General features: G+C 41.3%; 1 protein-coding gene across 9 annotated transcripts; it reads left to right on the top strand.

The window, feature by feature from the left end:
• Positions 1-33: 33 nt before the first annotated feature.
• On the top strand, positions 34-20232 carry LOC125762880 (AP-1 complex subunit gamma-1). Of its 9 annotated transcripts, none has more exons than XM_049425471.1 (17): positions 34-349; positions 2209-2668; positions 7519-7580; positions 8331-8661; positions 8745-8983; positions 9760-9836; positions 11260-11277; positions 14280-14375; positions 14450-14610; positions 14695-15079; positions 15156-15366; positions 15833-15953; positions 16028-16325; positions 16394-16948; positions 17021-17161; positions 17247-17354; positions 17428-20232. In XM_049425471.1, exons 2-17 carry the CDS (start codon positions 2649-2651, stop codon positions 17527-17529), a joined length of 2925 nt encoding a protein of 974 aa, XP_049281428.1. In that variant the 5' UTR covers positions 34-349; positions 2209-2648; the 3' UTR covers positions 17530-20232. The 9 variants fall into 9 exon arrangements, with proteins under 9 accessions (XP_049281428.1, XP_049281423.1, XP_049281420.1 ...); XM_049425466.1 differs by having other exon boundaries at positions 35-202; positions 15815-15953; XM_049425463.1 differs by having other exon boundaries at positions 35-349; positions 15815-15953.
• Positions 20233-20656: the final 424 nt, after the last annotated feature.

Below are 20656 nucleotides of genomic sequence, written 5' to 3'. Positions count from 1 at the left end.
GCCGTACGTCAGTGGTACCGCTTTGTATGCACCTCCTTCGTGGTCCAACTTTGGAGAAAGTGGAAAGAAAAAAAAAACGAAACCTCTTTTTTCTGTCCTCTCGTGTGTTTGCGTGGACTTTTGCCAAAAAATCGGTCTCGTTGCTGCAAAAAGCTCGTCTTTGGCTCAACATCCAGTTGTCCCGGGGCCGAGTCGCGTTCAGGTGTCGTAGCAATAGCGGAAGTTCGCCTTCTGCTCTGGTGCCAGTGTGAAATAAACGCTCCACACGAGCAAGTTACTGTGGCTAGAGGTGTAATTCACTCGGTCATCATCATCATCATCATCATCATCCGGTCACCTCGCATCGTGTGTAAGTGTGCGAATTGCATAGCTCGCGGGTTGGTGCGCGGGTCACATAAGATGTGCAAAAGTTCTTGGACGAAACAGAAGGTGCAGGAAGCCAAGAAAAGTTTGTTTCCAGCTTGCTTTAGTTGAGGCACACCAGACGCGCGTAGGCAGTGGTGTTCCGTGCTGGGGAAGTGAGCCATCAGGGGGGGCCATCCCTCCGACGAAGGTTGGCTATTGTAAAGTCGGTTGGTAAAGGCATGAAACACTCCAAATTAAGACACCTCATACAGGGTACAGTGGAAAGAGTTGCCGTGCTGACGTGTGTGTTGGTATGCGCGCATGTGCGTGTGTGTTGGTGTGTCTGCTGCTGTCAAAGCCTACTTGCGTGTCCAGCGGAGTGTGTACGTTACGCTCAGAATGTTTGTTTCCATAAACCTACCCAAAACACCTACCGAGGCACTACGGAAGGATCAATGAAGCATTCGAATGTTGACCTCGGGGTTGGGTAGTGTTTCTCCAAGGAGAAAAAACAATTGCCAAGCCTCCACCTTCCCTAAACATTGGTAAACCTTAGCCCAGCAGACGCATAGCTGGGGTGCAAACAAAGGTGCATTATTGAAATGCTATATCCAGTGCAATATCCTACCGAAAACCGGCAAGAACGTCGTGTACAGCTACGAAGCCCACGGTTAATGCTCCAAAACGACCCCATTTCGATAAGGTGCATAACGTGCTGGAGAAAAGGAAAAATACCCCGAGAAAAGGATTAGTGCGAAACACGGTTTGTGTTTGTGTCCATCATGCACGGTGTGTTTGTAGTGGTGTGTGCGAACAAGTGTAAAAAGTGCGACCAAAAAGGATGACACAGGTGCTGTTTCTGCAGTTTTCTTTTTTTGGGGTGGTTTCGTTTCGCTAAGCGCCAATGAAAATTAAGCGACACACCACATCACGCAAGATTTTCCCATTTTCATACGCAAAAATAAAAACCCATCTGTTTCGTGTATCGTGGTGAAGGAAGCTAAAGAAGAGCTTTTCCTTCCAGTTGCAAGTGCAAAAATGTGCAGTGTGCATAAAGTGCAAATGTTTGCACTTTGTTGCGACGATCGAGCATGATTTAATGTGCGAAACGTGTCATATAGACGGATGGACGACAAAAAAACGGTGAGGTGGACGACGTCCAACGGGACGGGTTTCATTTCCAGAAGCAGCTGCCTGACGTCATTTAGTGCTGGACGAAGAAGAACTTTCGAGTGTAAAATAAATATAATTTGGGAAGGAAGCTTATGAGTATAGACAAGGGATGGTCATCCAATTATCACACACATGGGAAAAAGGAGAACATAGCAGGCTACGGTTCAGACGAGATTTGAACCTAGTTGTTGTGTACTGTCCGTACAATTTGTTGAAAAAAAAACAAATGCCCTTTCTTAAAAAAAACACTAAATTGAAGCTTTTCAAATCTGGTCAAAATTGTTGAATAATGTCAGGAGAACAGTTACATCAAGTCACGTGCACGATCAAATCACGGCCAGCATACACTGATGCCCGTTTGTACTACTTGTTTCCAATTAAATGTGAAGCAACTCAAGCCTGAAACGAGCTCCTCCTATCCTATCACAAATTGATTTGCTTCATTGCTGTCGTTAAATTTCAATCAAACGCATCAAAGCTTTACCTCGACCCAGAGCAAATTAAAGCTGGTTCCAGTGTTGGTATTAAGGTTCCTTTGGGAGAATCTTACAGCAAACACCCCATTCCAATTCATTCCAATTAACCGACTGTTGTGTGTAACCAGAGAGGACTATCATGCGGTATTTGATTATATTTTTATATTAAAAAAGGGGTAAATTATGTTTCATTATTCGTTTAATTTACTTCTAGTGAAAATAAGTTCCGTGCAAATGTGTTAGCAACCTACCGGCCTACTTAGAAACAGAAACAGAGCAAATCAAAACCCACTGTTCCAAGCAAGATCAACCCCATTCATGCGAGCGTCTTGGCCGGTGGTAACCTTCGGTTCGTTTCGACTTATCATTTCGCTCCGGAATCACTCGCTTCCGGTGGCAAATATCCAATAGTGTTGCAGTATCCACAGTGCCTCCGTTTTCTGCGTTTTTATTATTTATTTTCCGTGTGTGTGTGTATGTGTATGAGTGAAAGTTAGTAAAAACAAATAACGGATCAGATATATCGACAAGAAATCCTACCGACACCGTGCAAGGCTGGCCAGAGACGCGAGAAGTTGTTCAGCGCAAAACCCACCGGCCATTAATCATCGTGCGAAAAGTTAGAGAAGGCTGCTGTAGGGCCCAAGTGCCAGGATGAATGCCTCCGATCATGGGTAAGTGTGGTGCACCTCGGCTATACATAGGGAGGGAAGTTGGTGGGTGTGTCTCGGTTGGATTGGATTTCGTTTTAATTCCCGCACCGGACGCGAATGTTCCATTCGGAAACCTTTGAACCATTTGATTTAGAGCTGGCCCAGATTTTGTGCCACAGAGGAAAATAAATCGCGAACCCATTTTCTTGTTGAAAGGAACCAATTTCTTTATAAAAAAAATCAGATTCCCTAGTATATTTTTAAGGACATTTAACCCTAATTTATGTTTGTAAAATTGTGACGCTTAATTGCGTCAAAATATGTTGTTTCCACACACATTTTTGGCTTCTCTATTAGGTGTACGTTGGCTTAATCTTCTTTTGTCTTTAAGCTTGTCGTACTACTCTTCATTAGGGTTAGAATTGAGATAATTTCGCAAAAATCAATTGAGAAGTGAATTAAATATAGGATTATTTATAAAAATATCCCGAAGCATATTTGGTGGGACCCGTTCGGGATAGTATAGTACGAGCTATTGAAAGACAAATTACATTCATTTACTTTTTTTTCAATAAAATTGACAATGTCAGCATGGCACTGGCAAAAACTGGCATATCTTCAGGAATATTTGGTAAAAATCAAATACCGTAAAATTCGTAAAAAAAATCGTAAAAATCAAATACCGGTAAAATTCAAATCAATATACCGACAAATAACCAACTTACAGACCATAAAAGAGTAGATTTTTTAGCATGTAAAAATGTATATTTTTACTCAAAACATTACTTTGCTAATCTGTTGCCAGAATTCCTAGGAGATCCGCGATCCGATTGACTTGAAAATTTCATCAAATGTTCTTTACCCAATTTACTTATATTTTATATTTTAAGGCTTTTTAAGAAACTGATCGAACCATTTTCTCATTGACTGAAAATGTTTAAATCTAGAATAACAAATATCAGAAAAGTTTTGTCTTTAAAAATCTCCCAAAAATGATCATTTTGTGTTTCCAAGCTTCCAAGTGTAAGTTCTCGCAAGCTTTTATTCTACACAATGCAATTTCAATGACGTTGTTAGTGTGCCAATGCATCACCCGTAAGTTGCACTTTACAGTCCTTGACAATAGCATTTCTCAGCGAGGTCACAAAATTGCATTCGCTGCCAATGACGTCGTCACACAATGCAACTTCCAGTGGTTGCATCAGATGTTGCTGCTGCTGCTGCTACTACGGATATCCGTCTAAATAGATCTATCCGTATGCAATTTACCTTCCATAAATGTATTGTGTTTGTTTCTACAAGGGGTTGAAAAGGGGTGTGTTTCTAGCACACGAGATAGTCGAGGAAGGGTTGTTGCAACGTTTTCTGCGGCATATGTGAGACCGCTCGGATTAGTGTGTTGTCAGCTTAAGTAGACATTAAGCAGATGCACTACCGGTTTTTATTGGTTTGTGTGGTTTTTATTCTACACAACCGGTACACTGGCTCGTCCACTGGTTGGAAGCTGATTAAATGCAATCTTAAATGGGACGGTAAAGAAGGAGAGATTAAGCGGTGCACAAACATTGTTCCTTCCTCCTGTCGTTTTTTTTGTTGAATATTTAACCCAATGTTAACAACTGGATTTGTACCCTTGTTTGTTAGCGTGCTGGAGAATGTGCATAAAGCTTTCCTTCCCCTTACGGTTCCACCGTGGAGAGAGACAGACACTTAGATGCGTTTTTAAAAGGTATGTTCCGGTTCCAGCTGAGCGCCTTATCTGCTCCGTGTACGTGAGAAACATTGTGGAGATAAAGCGATTACTTAATCACACGACACAAGTATGATTTATTGCGTATTTTATCTAAAAGCTTGCACTGTTTATGGAAGATCATGTTTGTGATTTTATTTACTATTCTGTTTTTATATTTAGATGTTGGATTTATTTTTAGAATAAATTTTAGAATTATGGAATTATTTAAAAGCGTACAATTTGAGGAATTATCCACATACACTAAGGCAATTTGGCATCCCCCTAAAAAGTAGCAGTCATACTGACTGGTTTTTGTGACGTTGGTTGTCCAACGAATGACTCATAGAATGTCTGCAAACTTGTTATGTACATTTGCAGTGGAAAAGCAAATATTATTCCACACATAGCGCTTAATACGAATCATCACAAACGTGTTCTTTATATAATCTACTAGATAAAGCCCTTAATTCAGTGTCCACATAAAGTTACCAGAAGGGCTAACCTAACTCCTCTGGCGCTCCCCTCTCTATCTACCAAACGAGGTGGTCAACAAATTTAATATTTAAAGTTAATAAAACACACACTCCGCCTTCCTTTCCGCTTTGTATCCAAAAACTTCTTCAAGCTTCAGAAAGTTGTATTGCAGTTCCCTTCAGCAAAAAGGGACGCGTGTCCGTTGGTCGAAAATGAATTGACAACGAATTCTACCGAATAGCTGTGGGCAACACGCCAGCTGGCTATCCCCAAAGAAGAAGAGTAACAACAACAAAAAAAGACTTCCCCACCATAATCTTCATCATCAAATTTTACCCCGGGACATAGAAAATTCGGGTGGTCTAGTTTTTTGGGGGGTGTGGGTGGAAGAATTGTTGGTGTTGCTCCCCTTTTTTGTATCCAGCTTTGTTCACAAACCGCCGCATCATCATCATCATCATCGTGTCTCGTACACACCTTGATTTAACGTGCCGTACGTGACGTTGACTGGATTGGGACGATCCGGTCAGGATTCGTGATTAAAATTTCCCAAGCTTCTGCCACGCTCCAAGGACACACACACACATGGAGTAAGTGGTAGCGCTGCCAAAAGGTCCTCGAGTTTAGTGTTTGGGGGTTTGATGGCCTCGTGACCTAAAGGGATTACCAGGGCGGCAGGTTGATGCGACTAAGTAAGCGACACACACACACACACCAGCTGAGGTGTTTCCCGGTGGAAAATAATCTTAGATCAACTTGTGGTAGAGATTGTTGAGGAGTTCTGCTACGTTTAGCTACGTGAGTTTGTATGGTACCATGGGTAAAGGACATTCCCATGGGGAGAATTGTATTACACGTCTGATGTAGCAAAACGTTCCCTTGAGTTCTGTTTCATATTTGACACAATTTCAAAGATCAGATTTGCTTTTATGAGAGACTTGAGACAGAGATTGCTGGGGAGCTGAATGACTCTTTTCGATTATTAAAATTTATTTTTAATACATTATTTGCTTTATCAGCTTAAGAAACTTTCCCTTACTTAAGTTGATTTGCATTGGCACGTTAATTCGTTACCCGATGTATGATCAGTTTGGGTGAAAACAAACACCAATGCCATTGAAGTAACGCCGGCGGTCGCGGTTCCGTGACCTTCCGCCCATGTTAGCGCCTGTCCGATGTTGCGTGAAGAAATCAGCTTTCAATGTGCATAGAAATCAGTTCTGTTGTAGGTACAAGTATTACATGCTTTGGTAAATTCTGTCACATTAAGTACCTCCAGAAAGGGGGGCAAACTGTTTAGGGTTTGAAGCTTTGAAACCTTCGCTTACCATTCGTTCGTGCGTATCGACATCAATTTTTCTACTTCCGTGGTCGCGTTGCATATCGTGTTACGGTATTTACTCATTCTCGGCTTAATCTGAAAGGGCATATAGGACGAGTAATGTGAACTCTCGTCTCCCATTCTAAGCTCGTTTCCATCGTTTGTGGCATTTCGTGATGGTTTCGTGCGGTGTGTGACCTCTGGTGGAAAGAAATATCCGAAGAAATCGGATCCACTTCGGAACACCTCAAATCGTTCGATGTTGCGCCACCGACACGGCCTATGACTATCGTTGAAATATTATGCTTTTTTTCACGCCGTCCCTTCAAGATGGGTGGGGGATAATGGATTTCTAATACGAAGAGTATGATGCATACAGGGCCGATTAGTAACACTCTTGATTCATCGCAATCATAACCTTGTCCTACCATTTCCTTGAGGTCTTCCCCAAGTCTAGTGATATTGATGAGAATAATATATACAGATATTGATTTCCAGTGTCTTCATCCTTTAAGGAGATATATGCACTCAGATTTTTTTGGTAATAAACTAAAACACAAAAATTAGCATTTTTACTGGCCTTTGTATGAAGGATTAAAAAAAAAAAGATTCTTAAATGTAAAACTTTTCGTATTGAATTTTGGAAACAGTTGGAAAAAGGAATTTGAGCTGCAAATTTGTCATTACTTTGCCTATTCCAAAAAGATAATTCAATTTAAATATTAATATATTACAAGTAACTAGATATTGTCTGTAAAGAATGTCTGAAATCGATCGATTCCCAGGTCTCCAAGAAAACCTTTGGGTTCTTTGGGTTGTATCTTCGTTATTTGTCGGTATTTTGAGTTGGATTTCTCACCTTATATTTATGAGGCCTTGAAGCTTAAATTATCTATCAACTTTAAAATTACTCTCATAACTCACTAATAAACATTACGGCGGTTCAACTAAACCAAACCTGTCGATGATGGGTTGTTGATGGTACATCAGGGAATTGTTGGATTATAATGGTTCTCCAGCGTCAGAAGAATAGTGTCGAGCTGGTGTTAATTGTCTAATTATTTCTCGCATCGCTATCTTTTCCATATCGAAATGTTTGCCTTACCGTCCCACACGATTAACTTATCATTTTCCACCATCCCACCTGGTTATGTCATGCGATCCTGGTTTCGGTAATTAAATGGTAGTTTTATTGGGGATCCGATTTTCGGGCAACCTTTTTTTGGTTCGCTATTAAATCAGAATAAAATGGTTGCGTACCGAACCGACCTTCCCCGTTCGATATTTGTTATATAAATACTTATTTAAATTGTGTTTTCTTCTCTTTCTCTCCCCCCAATAAAGGTTCAATCCAGCGTTTAACATGGCCACCATACGGCAAGCCATCAACGAAACGATAGAACGAGGTAAGTAAACACTGCCACGGATGAATGATTCCAAACGAACGACAATGGTGGTCAACCTGGGACGACATGATGAGCTTGAACTGCTGCGGGACGATTTTCAATGCCGTCAGGTGGAAATATTCGGCCAACGATATGGTCACTCTGTAGCTTTTGTCAAACCCTTGGATGAGGTTGTTTTAACCATCGTATGTCGCACTGTTATGACGATGCCATGTACTCTAGGAGATGAAGAATTATGGTTTAGTTTTATTTTTGGGTGCGGCACAAAAAGGTTCACGGACCACGACGACTCACGCCGGGTGCTTTTCCCATTAAACCAATGAATGAACATTATCCACCGTTCTAACAACTTCGTGCACGCCGGAAGTTCATTGTACGCGTACCACCACGAACGGGGAATTCTGTCTTTTCTGTCCCTACATGCAATACCTGGCTATTGGAGTTTGGTTGATTTTTTACTTCCGATAATAAAATCGATTGAAACTAATTAATATTCTCCAGTGGTGTATTGCGTACGGAAGCACGACAGACCACTGTTTTGGGTAGTTTGTACACGAAAAGGCTCTCTTTAGCTGACGGTGGTGCTATTAATAGAAAGTAATTGAAGATTGGATAACTTTTCGAAAATTAAATTTCCTCACAAATGATACACATTTTTGCGTCTGCTTAAAGTCGGCAACGATGGGAAGCCTTTAATCGATGTTAAACAAAATTTCTAATTCTGTTCCAATTACATCTACGCAATTTCAGTACGGATTCCAACGCCAACCCGCCTGCGAGATCTTATCCGACAGATCCGTGCCGCCCGGACGGCGGCCGAAGAGCGTGCCGTGGTGAACCGCGAGTGCGCCTACATCCGTAGCACATTCCGGGAGGAAGATTCGGTGTGGCGATGTCGCAACATTGCCAAGCTGCTGTACATACACATGCTCGGCTATCCGGCCCATTTCGGCCAGCTCGAGTGCCTCAAGCTGACGGCCAGTCCGCGATTCACCGACAAACGCATTGGCTATCTCGGTGCGATGCTGCTGCTGGACGAACGGCAGGACGTGCATCTGCTGATTACCAACTGTCTCAAGAAGTAAGTAATATTTTAGCAACCGGAACACACGACCAGGATCAAGCTACTAAACGTGCGTCTCTTTCCTATCCTCTGCTTCACAGTGACCTCAACAGTCCGACACAGTTCGTGGTGGGGTTGGCACTCTGTACGCTCGGTGCGATCGCCTCACCGGAAATGGCCCGGGATTTGGCGGGCGAGGTAGAAAAGCTAATGCGCTCACCGAACGCATACATCCGGAAAAAGGCTGCCCTGTGTGCGTTCCGGATCATCAAGCGGGTGCCGGAGTTGATGGAAATTTTCCTTCCGGCTACCCGGTCGCTGCTGAACGAGAAAAATCACGGTAATGGAAAAGCATTTGTCACCGTACACTGTCCCCTAGTACCAGTGCTGTGGATATGAGTGGGTTTTATTTTATGCAGTTGTTAGTTTTTTATTAGGTTCATTTTACGAACTGAAAAAGTATTTAAAGCATTTTTTTTCTTAGTGTGAATAGGGCGAAGGTGTGACAGCACTGCCGTACACAGCAATTTACGGTTGTAAGCGACACCAATAATTAGCATCGTACCGAAAGAGAGCTAGAAAATAAGATCCCTTCAAGGGACGATAATAAGTTGCTGGATCTCTGGAAACCGTTACCAGGGTCTGGTGTAAAATGTGACCACCCGGCTCTCTGTAACAGGCTCCGGTGTATCAAGCGGGATGTAATTTATGCTGATATATTCATTAGGGCACGGTTGGCAAAATTAGCTTGTGCATCAGCAGCCGACGAGCCACAACCGCATTACTGGCTAACGCTAACACAATAATCAATACGCCAGCATAGTTGATGGAAGCCATGAGAGGGAGAGAGGGAGAAAGAGAGAGAGAGTCCGAACAGATACTATACTGTTTGCCTGTTGTGCCCAGACATATGCTGGCTAATTAAGACAAGTGAAACCTTTTACGATGTGCGCATCGTGGCAATAACATCCAATACGCTTGACTCATCGGTGTAAAACATTTATTTTGTACCATTTTTGGTTTTGTGTTTTTTTTTCAGAGAAAACTGTAAAATGTTACCGATAAGTTTAATTGAAATTGTTTTATTAAAAAATGTTTCATCCTTTCTCGGGGCAGGTATTCTCATCGCTGGCGTTACCCTCATTACGGAGATGTGTGAAAAAAGTTCCGACACCTTGAATCACTTTAAAAAGGTAAGAAAAATTTTGCAAACATTATCTTCACACCCACACGCGCTAGTTATCTGCCGTTCCCACGCGGCACTTACTTACTGCATCGAACACCGTTACACAGTTGTTGTTCAAATGGGTGGCATATTTTCACACCGTTTTATCATTTACGCTGCACTGCAGGGAGCAGCCAGCTTCACAATAAATGTTATGTACCTTTTATTGGAGCACTCTTAACACGTCGAGAGCCCTTGGGTTAAGGAGATTTTTTTTTGTGTTTGGCAAATTAGTTTTGTTTTGGATTGTTTTTTTGTTCGCATTTTTTTCGGCAAAGTTTTGTTATCTTTACCCTAGTGATCTTTTACATTATTGATATTAGTTAAAGTTTTAATGATTGTCTAGTAATAAAATCAGTTATCACGATTGACTTGTTTTGTTTAATATTCCAGACTGATTTTTTCTCCCTTGTCCCAAATTAGATTGAATCAAATGGCGCCATTTGTTATACTTTTAGAAGAAACGTTCGTACGTTCGTTCAGTCGATAGACGTTTTAGTGCATATTTTTGTACAGGTGTTAGAACTTTATTTATTTACCTTTTAGAATGTCTACGTGTAGTAATTAGTTAAGTAGACTTATACGAAGTATTAATAATTCGTTTATCATAAAAAGGTTTAGTACCTTACCATAGAATGGTAGAATTTCTGGCATTAATTTTAGGTGTATTTTGGGTAATTTTTCAAAGTAAAAAATATTTAATTATGCTGTCGTGTACACTTTTGTCAGAATTGCTATAATTTTCTTTTAGCAATACACAAACACACACTCACAAATAATTTTTGGCTGTAGTGTATTTTGTGCCAGTGTAGTAATTTAGTGATAGTAATTTTCCTCTGATTATATTTTTATCGTCACCACTAATTGCCATAATTTTTTTTAATTAAGCACCTTTGTACACTTTTTCGGAAACCATCTTTAAAGCAACAATTATGAAGTAGTTTTTGAAGTACAAAATGTGTTCTTTTTTCGGTATTCTTTAGTGGCTTTTTGGGTTTTTGTTCCGTTTTATTAACGATCTTTTTTTTTTGTATGTGCTTTTGTTTGAACTTCTTCCACGCTCTTGGGCAAATTGGAGTAAAAGAAAATTGGTATTTTTTTCAAAACCACAACAAAAGGAAATTTTTGACAGTTTGTCATTTATTTTTTTTGTGAGAAGTTAAACAAAACCTAGTGCTCCTTCATGCGTAGCATCCTGCTATACATATGCCATCATCGAACTAGATTAAGTTAAAGCTCATATGGTTTATCCACTATATAATGCCTGTGCTCATCGTAAAAAAAAAAACAATCATAGTACATACTAGCAAGTGACAATCACCTGTACTACGTATTTTAACCGTTTTCTTGCTGTTACTTCCCCCCGAAAACCATTGCTCATTGCTTGCCAGGATAGTGGAAATCAAGAGGTAATGCCCCACATATCTTTTTCCATGCTATACTCTCTCTCTCTATCTCTCTCTCTTTCTCTACTCTTCTTCATGCGCAAACTATCGTTCTTTCTATTTCCCTGGTCTTACTTAATTTCATTAAAATTATCCATAAACCATCTGTTAGTGTATCTTCATGTTTATGTCCCGGGATACAGTACTTCCCTGCTATAAACTATCCCGCAATTAAAAAAGAATCATTGACAGTGTACTCCTTTAAAACCCGGTACATAAAACCCCGGCAGAAAGCTGAAACTGCATCTCCCATCTTCATTTTATCCTTCTTGGGCAGCAAACGGATTGTTGCTGTCCTTTCCTACGCTTTTCGTGCTGTATCGTTGCAATACCATCCGAAAATGGGTGAAAGATTTTCTATGGCCTAATTTGTTCCTACCATGAGCAATGTTTTGTGTGCGCATTTTGTAACGTATTATGTTTAAATTAGAACTTCTGTTTTTTTTTCTATTCTGAGCTGTTCATATTGCTACGCAATCACCAGGCTTGTATATGCTTTTTTATGTACTTTTGATGTTATTTACCGTGCGTTAAAACCACTGTACTGCTTTTCACGTTCGTAAATGCCTCTTTAATTTCACAGTAAAAACAACGTTTTAATGTAAAATCGTGTTTTATTTCTATGTTTGCATTTGCTTCATCTGTTTTTTTTTGTTTTTCGTTTTAAGCCAGAAAGTTACAAAACTTTTTCACACTTCTTCGCTATTACTTCCACTCGACGTCCTTTTTGACGCGAAGCACGCGAACGGTGTACCGTTCGTTGGTGGGTGTCGGAGTGGCCTTGTACTACTTCTTGTTTGTTATCCTTGTTTATGGCTGCCAAGACGTTTGTTTCGTACGATTTTTTTTATTTCCATTTGTTAGTTGTGTTGGTGACCAAAAGTTTTGCAAATCGTTTGTGGATTCTTTTTTTCTAATTGATGAAACACTTTCCTTCTAAAAAAATTTGTTTAAAAAAAATAAATAAAAGGATAAAAGAAAGCTACAAAAATAAAACAATTTAATTCTCCATGTCTTTCCCTTTTCGTATGAGATCGTTTTGGTCGGTACAAATAGCATTGCTCTTGCAAAGACAGATTAGCAAAATCCACTGATAATTGATGAGCCGATGCCGTACACGCTCAATGGCCGCTCATAACTGATATAGCTTGCGCCAATCAATCAAAACCAATGCTAGTGGCCCTTTATACACACTTTGCTCCCTATCCAACCCCATTACTGGTGCATGACCCGTTCACCGATCCACACAATTGCATGCCAATGCTCTAGCACCTTCTCAAGGCATAAGGCATGGCCATTCATCCATGTATCGTTTCGATGTTGTGCCGCTCGTAAAGGTTGCTGATGCGCTTAAAATATTCATCATTTCCACAATGCATACGTGCAGCAAGAGTTATGCTTAAACGGGTCTCCGTCTGCTTCTCCTAACCATCAACCCACCACCGTTCCCTTTCCCCAAACTCGTGTTCATTGGATTTATTCGGCCCCCCTGACGGCCTGCCGGTCGGTCTGCCTGTCTGTGTTCTATCTCCAGACCAATGTTGCCGATGCTTCTCAGACAAGTTTCCACGCTTGGCAAACATTTTTCATTTGCACCCTGGGTTTTTTTTTGTTTTCCTCTTTGTGCTCGGAAAACGGTTTTTCATCCTGTGAATGGTCAACGATGTTTTTTTCTTTCTTCGAGTTGAATTTTGTGTTATTTTGTGACTTGATTTTAAATTTCGTTGCGATCGCGTTTCGTCTGTCTGATTCGTCCTTTCGCTGTTCCTGCTGCTTGCCCTGCTGTTGAACTTTATTCCGAACGGTTTTTTTCTAGGTGCATCTGCTTCGTGTATGATTTATTCATGTTCGTACCTTCTTCCTGTCGAAAGCTAATGCTTTTTTGGTCCATTATGCTAGCTTGCATCACTGTTCTGCTTTTATGGCTGTATTTTCTTTCTTTTTTATTGCAAGCTAATTTTTGGCTTGAATCCGACATTTGCTAGCTAATCTATTAGCATCGGTTTATTGACATTTCTATTAGGTGTAGCTTTAATGTTTCGTTTTCGCCCTCACCAATTAGGGGGGGCGTTTTATTCTTCCTTATTTTATACTGTACAAGTGATCCGTCTTTATGATGTGTGTAAATTATTTTTTATTATAAAATCAATTGCATTTTTTTGATATGAGATGTGATTGTGAATAAAATCGATTTCAAAGGTTCTTTCATCTCAATAAGAATGAATTGCTTTTTCCGAAGTTGAAACTGCAAATTGAAGTATGTGAATTTATATATCGCCGCACCTTGGTGCAACCCCCCCCCAACTCGCACTAAAGAACCGTCACGAAACGGAACGAATCCGTGCCGTGGATATGTGCGCTATAAAAATTCATTACCTACAGAGCATCTGAAATGTCTTCACATTTCTCCATTCATTCCAAGTGCCACGAACACTCGAACGAAGTTCCATTCCCACACATACACCACGTCTTTCGTTTGCTCGTTCGCGACTCTCGTCCTATGTACATGTCCTGTTATGTCCTTACCTTGCATCTTTGATACCTTCACTCTAAAACAAAGGGAAGAAGGATAATAGTTGCAACAAAAAAAAACAAAAAATTCCACTAGTCCCAGAACGAAACGACCGACGGCTGATATAGTGCTTCGTTCTTGCGTGTGTATCATCACCGTCAGGCCCCACACATCCAGGCCCTTATGTAGCAATAACAAGAATCATACACCAATCTCGAAAACACAAAAGTCGATGCATCTTTTGTCATTGCAAAAGGGAAAAAAGGAAACACACAAAACAGCCTTAAAAGCGCAATGCTCCTTTACGTGTTGGTCTCTTCTCATTTTGGAGTGAACTCCAATGTCCGCTGCAAAAGTGTGCCCCTTCTCATGTGCCACTGACACTAACGTATCTTCGCTTTTTTTCATGTTGTACCTGTATTGTTTCTCTTCCCGTTTATGGCGATGGCTGCAGATTGTGCCGAATCTGGTACGAATCCTGAAAAATCTGATCCTGGCCGGATATTCGCCGGAGCACGACGTGAGCGGCGTTAGTGATCCATTCCTTCAGGTAAGCTTTAACTTTTTTTTCGATGGCTTTTCGATGTTAATTGAAAAAAAATTCTCCCCCTTTTTCGCTTTTAGGTAAAAATCCTTCGTCTGCTAAGAATTCTTGGACACAACGATCCGGATGCATCGGAGGCAATGAATGACATACTGGCACAGGTGGCAACCAATACGGAAACGAGCAAAAACGTTGGCAACACCATCCTTTACGAGACGGTGCTTTCCATTATGGATATTAAGTAAGGATTAATTTTGTTATTTACTCTCTCTCTCCCTTTATTTTATTAAACGATTTTCCGTTTCTTTTTTTAATCGTAAAACAGATCCGAAGGTGGCCTTCGTGTGCTGGCCGTCAACATTCTTGGCCGGTTCTTGCTGAACAGTGACAAAAACATACGATACGTGGCGCTTAACACACTGCTCCGGACGGTACATGCGGACATTTCGGCTGTGCAGCGTCACCGTAGCACGATACTAGAATGTTTGAAGGATCCGGACGTTTCGATTCGGAGGCGCGCGATGGAACTATCGTTTGCGCTAATCAACTCCCAGAACATACGGGCAATGTCTAAGGAGTTGCTCGTATTTCTCGAGAAAGCTGACCCAGAGTTTAAGGCACAGTGCAGCAGCCGTATGGTGCACGTAGCGGAACGATACGCCACTTCCATTCGCTGGCGGTTAGATACGCTACTGAGCGTACTGATAGCGGTAAGAGAAAGAACTAGGCAATTTTGGGGGGGTTTTACAGTTCACTTCAAACAAACTCCTTTCACTGCTTCCGTAGGCTGGCAACTACGTGCGAGATGATGTGGTATCTTCGACGATTCATCTCATTCTTAATAGTCCACCGGAGGAGCAAGCGTACATCGGATTGCGGCTCTGGAGCTCGGTACACAATGTGGCCAATTCGGAGGAGAAACAGCCACTGCTGCAGGTGGCGGTATGGACGATTGGCGAGTACGGTGATTTGGTGCTCAGTTCCGAACGGATCGAAGGTATGTTTTTTTGTGGATTAAGAATAGAAAGAAAGCGATCATTTGATCATCAATGCATCGGCAACACAGCTTGGTGGCGGAACCCGTCCTTGCGCGTTGGCTCTGTATCAGTTCAGAAACGAAGCGTTGCTTAGATATATTCGTAGCTATTCCCAGTATCTCGCTGATATTGCCTTTGTGATGCGTATATTATAAGGATAGTACTAGACAGATCGATAGTATTGTGATTGTGTACAAGCTTTACATATGACCTGAAAACGAAAGGGGAAAAATTCTCCTCGTAGAGTGCCAAAATCCTGTAGTATTTGTTTTGTGTTTTCTCTTCCCCATTCTCTGTTTACCACCCACCCAAAAACACACATCATATGGTATGGTACTGCTTGCTATCTCATCACCATCCCTTCGCACCAACCCGCTGTCCGTAAACACCGCATTTAAACACGCAAAGATGTTGAACTCCCTGCAGAACATCAGCTCGTCGATGTGTATCAGCGGCTGCTCTGGTCTACCTCGGTTTCAACGACGACGAAACAGTACGCGCTGGTATCACTGGCCAAGCTAAGCACACGCATCCGTTCGAAGGAAGAGTAAGTACACGGTTAGCGCAAATTACCATTGAACTGTTTGATCTAATCCATTCCATTCCACAACTTGCTTGTAGGGAAACGCGTGTGAAGCAAATGATTGAAGCGTTCGGTTCCCATCTGAACATCGATCTGCAACAGCGCGGTGTAGAATTTGCTCAGCTGTTCCGCGATTACAGCCATCTGCGACCGGCGCTGCTGGAAAAAATGCCCAAAATACAGAAAACACTTCCAAACGGTACGGACGTGGAAGGTGGAAATGCATTTGACGATCCGCAACCGAGTATCGATCTGATCGAAGGTGGTGATGATGGGGATTCCGCGTTAATGATCAACACAACGAGCGGTATGGTTGGAAAGATTGGATCCGACTCGGTAAGTGAATGATAGTTCCGCTGCCATAAAGCATCACTTTCTAATGATCATTTTGTTGCTTTTAATAGCGCGCACTGCTCGATCTGCTCGGCGGAGGTGACGATCCGATCGATGGGCTTGGATTACCTCCGGCTGCTGATGTACTGATTTCCGGCAGTACAACGACCACCACCAACGGTAAACCAGCGGTCGGTGGCAGTCTACCGACCGGGACCGGCAACAATCAGGATCTGCTCGATCTGCTCGGCAGCTTAGATATGCCGGCGAGTACACCACCGGCCGCCGTAAATTCATCGCTCGGTGCAAACACACCGCTCGGCATTGGTGGTATCGGGCTCGATCTGAACAGTCTCAACGACAATAGCATTAAGAACGGTACCAGCGGACCAAACCTGTTGGCCAACTCTTCCTCCTTCGGTGGCCTCGATAATTTGCTAAATTCCAATCTCTCACCGACAATGCCAACGACAATGTCCCCGGTACTGTCGGGTATGGGATCACCGTTGGCAGGGCTGGGAAGCCTTACCAGTCCCACATCGCCTACGGCAATCGTGAGCAACACCACGAACGGTAGCAACAGCTTGTTCAGCGACTTTTCGGCGGCAGCCATTAACAATAATGATGTATGTAGTCTATTGCAACGTTAAAAAGTTGACCGCTTAAGAGTGATTATTCATTTTAATGCTATTATCTAGGAACATGCGAAGCTACTAACGGCACTGGATAAAAATGGCATCCTGGTGCAACTGTCCGCGAAGCATACCGGCGGTGCATTGCAGATTCTCATGACGGCAACCAACAATTCACTCACCACCCTCGAACAGTATCTATTCCAGGTATGGCGCAACTAGCATTCTATTCTATTCTGTTTGTATGAAAATTATGCTTTATTACACCTTTTAATATGTTTCTTTTTTAAAGGCGGCCGTTCCGAGAAGTTTCTCCTTGCAGATGCTTTCTCCTTCCGGTTCCACGTTACCGCCCGGTGGGACGATAACGCAGGAAATGCGTGTCACTAGCACGGCTAAGGTAATGTAACGTTTTTTGAAGTAGAAAATTGTGGAAATAAATTCAATGTATTTATGTTTGTCCCCGGCGACAGGCAACGCTAAGGATGCGCCTACGAATATCGTACCAATCGGACGGTAATCCAGTGCAGGAACAAACCGAAGTGTCTGGCTTTCCGGAAGAACCTACCGAATGAGACCTAAATGAAAACCGGCCCGATACATCAGAACCGGCACTGCAGCACACCCGATCGGCAGCTACGCTACAGTTGCTGCCTGCAAGCGTTTGAACAACAGAAAATCAGTAAAGTATTCTCTCTCCATTTTGCAGTAGGCGCGTTGCCAAACAAAGAAAAAAACAAATCCCCATTTCCGAGGACGGGGGGGATGGGATACGAGAGTGTGCGCGTCTTTCATATATTCAAGAGCTTAATTTATGTTATTGTGTTATTTGATGCGAAGCGTTTGCAGTCCGATGCAAGTGCTTCGTGCTAGGATTTTTGAATTGTATAGATTTGTAATAGCTTTATACGAAAGGTTTTATCTCTCATTATCTACTTCCATCCATCAATTTTACGTTTTAGGTTCGACGCAATACTATTTTTTTTTGTTTCTTCTTTTTAATATGCTAAAAAGGATAAGGCAATGCATGAATATGTGTTTTCCGCGCGTGTAAAGATGTAACCTTAAGCTAAGCTCCGTAAAGGCCACTCTACTATTCACCTACTTCCTGGTATGAAATTAAACCATTTAGAAAGCAATTTAGAACAAATGAACAGCAAAAACACGATACGGTTTGCTCAAGGGTGTTTATGTGCATTATTGGGCAGTTGACCAGTTTGCGAACACATAAACAAGTGTGGCGTGAAAAATGTGTGTGTGTGTTTTTTTTTAAACTGCGGCAGGAAAAGGCCAACAATGTGTAATTTGATTCTATCCCGTCTATCATTTTGTAATCCACTTAACTTACTAAAAAGCTTTCTGGATGGAACGGACAGCTGCAAACATAGCTAGTGAAAGAAAGATAGGACTGCTGGACTGTTGCAGCTCTGGCATGTGAATGTGGTCGCTTATTAAGAGACGTACGAGAGACGTTTGTTCGCCGAGTATGCGTGTCTGATGAACGTATTTTTTTGTTTTGTTCAGACGAAATTGACGTGTGCCGTTACGCGTTTGTACATACCAACACTTGCTGTGCATAATAGAAATGGGAAAAAAGGGAAGAATATAAAAAACAAGTAATGATAATTGTAGTAAAATAAGGTTTTGTTTATGATACTTTCCTACTAAACATCCTACTTACATTGATGCCTGTTCCAGCGCGGCACGGCGTGAGAATAGTGTGGATGAAGGTGTGTAAAAGACATTAAATCGCCTCTCATTATAGCTTGTATGGAAAACCGCAAGGGGTTTTACTGGTCGGAATTCGATATCAACGCAAACATTTGTGTAACCTCAATGTATTTTTCTTGTAAACCTGCTTATGGTGGAATAGCCGATAAAAAACAATCCGCTTGTAAAGCATTTGTTCGTAAAGATGTATATTGAGTTTCTGCAGGTGATGCGTTGATATGAAACTCCCCGTTAAACCCTGTAAATAATCAAGTCTGTTACACTAACAAGATGGAAAAAACAAAAACATAAGAAGGAACTTATTCAACATAAGCTTTAGCAGAAAGGAAAAAAGTGCAGGCAAATGTGTAAAAGAAATAAACAAAAAAAACAGACAGAGTTAACCTAGGACATAGGCGAAGGACACTTTTTAGGGAAACATACAATATAATAATTATTCAATCACACATCCAACACACACATTAATAGCAGCTAACAACAGGTGGGCAAGTGAATCAGGAATATAGAGTATATAAATAACGCAAATGCAGGTTCAAGCATCGTGATGGAACCGCACATACACTAGGCTTGAACGATTGTTTGTTGCTCGTGTTGGTAAAGCAACAGTTTGTGTCCTTGTTGTTAGTGTTGATAGGAGACGTAATATCTTTTGGTGGCCGCACAACGGACACCGCAAACTGTGTTCGTGTGTAGTGCGTTTTGTGTATAGTGATCCCTACGAAACGATCTTCCACACAAACCAACAAGTAATGCCCGTTCCTAGTGCGCCTGAATGCTGGCGAATGCGAAAGTTCCATTCGTGTAGATGCCATCCTTAGTGAGGAGCAGTTAAAAGCAAACAAAAAAAAGAAACGGAAAAGAGAGGTTAAAAGTTAATTAATATACCGGAAAGAGAATGTTCCGGCGGGGAAGAACCGGAATATGTAGTTCAAGGCGAAAATAAGGTGTGGCCACGCCACCGATCTGGTGTTGTTTTCCGTCCAAAAAAACAAAACAAAACAAAACCCCGAAAAGTATGAGAATTAATGGCAAGAGTGCAAGCAGGGACGAAATGCGCATAGGGCTGTAAAAAAAAAGGAAAAAAAACTTCACTCTGTTTATCCTGCTTAAAAACTACTCTTGTGTGTAAGACATTTTGAAAAATATAATCATAAGCGCTAGCAATTGTTTCTTTTTGTTTATTCTTTCCGATTGTGACGATTTTCGTATACTTTTCTTTTAGTTTAATTTTGCTTTATTATTTTTTTTTTCTTTGTTTTTCCGTACATATTACCTCATCTGATGAGTTACGTAAAATGGAAAGAGGGTACTTAAAAAAATGAAAACACAGATGGAACATAATGGGCCACCGTTTGCAATTGCAACGAACCACACACTCACCATTGGTTATATAGAAAGAGCAATAAGAAAGAGCGATCCGGGTTTGCATATAATTATCCTGTGGGTATTTCATTTGAGGTATTTGTACCCTCATACCCTGTGGTTTGTATTATAAGCTAGGGGCAAAGTAATAGCAGCACCGGGGGGTGAAAATGGTAAAGAGAGAGGAAAAAAAACAACTACTTAATACCAAGCAAAACACGTAACATAATGTTAGCTATATATTATTGGAATAAATTACGTCGAGAAACATGTTAACGGATGAAACAAAAAAGATGTAAACTAGAGCGGAAATGTAGGAATGTGAGAGAAATAGAGCAAAACAGACTTATATGCGATTGCTTATATTTTTTTTGTTCGTTTCATGTGCAACGTGTATTGTTGTGTAGTTCGTACGGTGGCAATGGAAAGTAAAAGGAAAACAAAAACACACACAATCCACTAACACTAATTATAATATCCGCTAGCTCCCTCAAGCAAAACGATAGTGAACGAGAACTGAAAACAAAAGGATCTGGCAAACAAACAAACAAACAAAAAAACGAAGGAAGGAAACATGCAAATGATGAAACATATAAATAAATGTATGAT

Source organism: Anopheles funestus, chromosome 2RL (genome assembly GCF_943734845.2).
Source record: "Anopheles funestus chromosome 2RL, idAnoFuneDA-416_04, whole genome shotgun sequence".
Lineage (NCBI taxonomy): Eukaryota > Metazoa > Arthropoda > Insecta > Diptera > Culicidae > Anopheles > Anopheles funestus.
This window is presented reverse-complemented; position numbering and strand designations above follow the sequence as displayed.